Raw genomic sequence first — 3,437 nt, forward strand, 5'->3', positions numbered from 1 at the left:
ACCACTAGGAGCAGAGCTCCCCTATGGGGCTCCGCTCCACTCATAGAACTGGAGTTACACTCCGGTAACTAGTCGTTCATCCCGTGCTGGCCTCCAGTTCCCCGTGGGCCGTGTGCACAGGCTGCTGCGCAAAGGCAACTACGCCGAGCGTGTGGGCGCTGGCGTACCAGTCTACCTGGCCGCCGTGCTCGAGTACCTGACTGCTGAGATCCTGGAGTTGGCCGGCAACGCTGCCCGTGACAACAAGAAGACTCGTATCATCCCCCGTCACCTGCAGCTGGCCGTCCGTAACGACGAGGAACTGAACAAACTGCTCGGCGGTGTGACCATCGCTCAGGGTGGTGTGCTGCCCAACATCCAGGCAGTGCTACTCCCCAAGAAGACCGAGAAGGCAGTTAAAGCCAAGTAAATTCGCTACTGCGACTTCAACTTGACTACTCAACCCCCAAAGGCTCTTTTAAGAGCCAACCACCTAGCTCTCCAAAAGCGCAAAGTACCTTTCTATGACCGCTACACATTGAGTGGGTGTATACACAACTATTTCGACATTTTGTGCCCACATGAGGCCTTGCATGAACAACAACACCTACTAGGCCTCGTTTGCCATAGCAGGCTAGCATTAGATTACAACGTCCCTATAAGATGTCACTCTTGACTTTGGCGACTATTATTGCGCGTAAAGGGCCGGCGGCGTCCTATTGCGCGCGCACCGGGAGTTTGAATTTTGGAGAGGCCGGGCCTCCCGTCCAATGGCCAACGGAGGAGGCCTGCGCAACGGGCCAATCGGGGTGGTGGGGAGATGGTGTCCAATCAGCAGGCGCCACTGCCGGCTTTATAAACTTCACATAGGCATTTCGAGGCTATACTCCCGACTGTCAGAGAAGCGCCATGGCCAGAACCAAGCAAACCGCTCGCAAATCCACCGGTGGCAAAGCCCCCAGGAAGCAGCTCGCCACTAAGGCTGCTCGCAAGAGTGCCCCGGCCACCGGCGGTGTGAAGAAGCCTCACCGTTACAGGCCCGGCACCGTGGCTCTGAGAGAGATCCGTCGTTACCAGAAGTCCACTGAGCTGCTCATCCGCAAGCTGCCCTTCCAGCGCCTGGTGCGAGAAATCGCCCAGGACTTCAAGACCGACCTGCGCTTCCAGAGCTCCGCCGTGATGGCCCTACAGGAGGCTAGCGAGGCTTACCTGGTCGGCCTGTTCGAGGACACCAACCTGTGCGCCATCCACGCCAAGCGGGTGACCATCATGCCCAAGGACATCCAGCTGGCCCGCCGTATTCGCGGAGAGCGCGCATAAATGAGGATGACCTGAACTCCAAAATCCCCCAAAGGCTCTTTTAAGAGCCACCTCCATATTTCCATCAAAAAGGCACAATTGTTCCATGTATACACGCACCTCTACATTACCCACCATGTGTGTTGTTCACTAACACGTCTAAAAGCTACGTATTGCACCTTTTCGTTGCCTGAAGTCTAGCTTCAATGTGTGTGTGTATGTGTATATATATACACAACCATATATACAACCGTCTGGCATCATCCACTTACTTTGGACTATAGTAGCACAGTAAAATGCTTTACAAAGGAGGGGGAAAAGAAACGAGTGATAATATAGGCCGAATAGTTACAAGAATTGTGTTCAGATGAATAATTGACACTATTAGTTGTGTCATTAGTTGCCTTGAATGCAGTCCAGAAGAAACATTGCATGCCAACTTACTTTGAAAGTCCCATGTTGCAGTGCTGCTGAGAGACTCATGCAGAGGCCCAAACTTTACAGTGGAGCACGGAGGCCATCTTGTGGTTAAATGTGGGTACTGCACCTCATGGTCATTTGCTCTTTAGGCCAGCGTTTCCCAAACGCGGTCCTGGGGTCCCCAAGGGGTGCGCGTTTTGCCCTAGCACTCCACAGCTGATTCTAATACTCCCAGCTTGATGATGATGAGTTGATTATTTGAATCAGCTGTGTAGTGCTGGGGCAAAAACTCCCAAAACGTGGCCCGAGTTTGGGAAACCCTGCTTTAGGCTAATACTAGCCTATTAGGATGGCTTGGTTTGATCACTTTAATGGCAACTGCTAAACTCTAGTTTTCACTAATTACTTGTCCCAGGTCACCATTATGAATCCAATAGCAAAACAAATGTTTCAAAATTGCTCAATAGTGAAAAAAGGCCAGGAAACGATGGGTTCTCAGCAATATTTCACCAACAACCAATCACTATTCAAGCATAGACATTAGGATCATCAACAAATATTCCTAAATCATACTACAAAAGGGTTGTAACGAAATGGATTTGTCTGTTCAATGCAAGTTCAACGTCAAAGAAAAAGTGCATCACCACAACAAACGTGTCTTTAGATACACTGTAAAACATGACTTTGTGGAATGTACTCAAGCTATTACAGTCAACAAAGGCACACGTCATATTATTGAGTAGATCTTTTTGCTTGTTTTTATGAGTAGATAAGCTTGAGTAAGTTGAGTTGATGTGGTCCAATACATTGAGTAAAGATGATAGAGACGTAAAAAGGATTATATTACGTTGATTCGACTCAAATAGACACTGAGAGAGTGAGTGAGAGAGAGAGAGTGTGTGAATGAGAGAGTGAGTGAGTGAGTGAGTGAGTGAGAGAGAGAGACTGAGAGACTGAGAGAGTGAGTGAGAGAGAGAGAGTGAGTGAGGGAGAGAGAGTGAGTGAGTGAGTGAGTGAGAGACTGAGAGACTGAGAGTGAGTGAGTGAGGGTTCCACATAGCCTATATCAGTATTTGAGTATGTTTCCCGCGCACGGTAGGTGCTTTCACGTCACCTTTGAAATCGCTCCTCCCTAGTCCCCTAGAACGAGCGCCCTCCCCTTTGCAACGCCTCCGAACATATCACAGAGGCGCGCTTTCTGTGCCACTGGCCTCAATCAGGTCGACCAAACGCAGATAATAGCGCTCCACGCACCGTTGCTAAAGTCATTCATTCACTTGAACTCAACTAGCGAACAAACCATGTCTGGAAGAGGCAAAGGCGGCAAGGGACTTGGAAAAGGAGGCGCCAAGCGTCACCGCAAAGTTCTCCGCGATAACATCCAGGGAATCACCAAACCCGCTATCCGCCGTCTGGCTCGCCGCGGCGGCGTGAAGCGTATTTCCGGTCTGATCTACGAGGAGACCCGCGGTGTCCTGAAGGTGTTCCTGGAGAACGTGATCCGTGACGCAGTCACCTACACCGAGCACGCCAAGAGGAAGACCGTTACCGCTATGGACGTGGTCTACGCTCTGAAACGTCAGGGACGCACCCTGTACGGTTTCGGCGGTTAAAGTCACTCTCTTCGGAACCACAACACCCCGACTCGAACCCAAAGGCTCTTTTAAGAGCCACCCACATCCGCTTCAAAAGGGCCCATTCCATATAGTTTTTTTCTTTTCTTCCGTATGCTATTTGGT

The 3,437-nt window shown here is 50.4% G+C and overlaps 1 protein-coding gene across 1 annotated transcript; it reads left to right on the forward strand.

Annotated features, from left to right (window-relative positions):
- The first annotated feature begins 882 nt into the window (after positions 1-882).
- Positions 883-1,393, forward strand: LOC121561397 (histone H3). The gene has a single exon (XM_045216168.1). The coding sequence runs from the start codon at positions 889-891 to the stop codon at positions 1,297-1,299; it is 411 nt and encodes a 136-aa protein (XP_045072103.1). The 5' UTR covers positions 883-888; the 3' UTR covers positions 1,300-1,393.
- The last annotated feature ends 2,044 nt before the right edge of the window (positions 1,394-3,437 follow it).

Source organism: Coregonus clupeaformis, unplaced genomic scaffold (genome assembly GCF_020615455.1).
Source record: "Coregonus clupeaformis isolate EN_2021a unplaced genomic scaffold, ASM2061545v1 scaf0624, whole genome shotgun sequence".
Taxonomy (NCBI): domain Eukaryota; kingdom Metazoa; phylum Chordata; class Actinopteri; order Salmoniformes; family Salmonidae; genus Coregonus; species Coregonus clupeaformis.

Bases quoted from the DNA above. Each gene is read 5' to 3' on its own strand.
- LOC121561397 (XM_045216168.1), top strand. From the start codon at position 889: ATGGCCAGAACCAAGCAAACCGCTCGCAAATCCACCGGTGGCAAAGCC.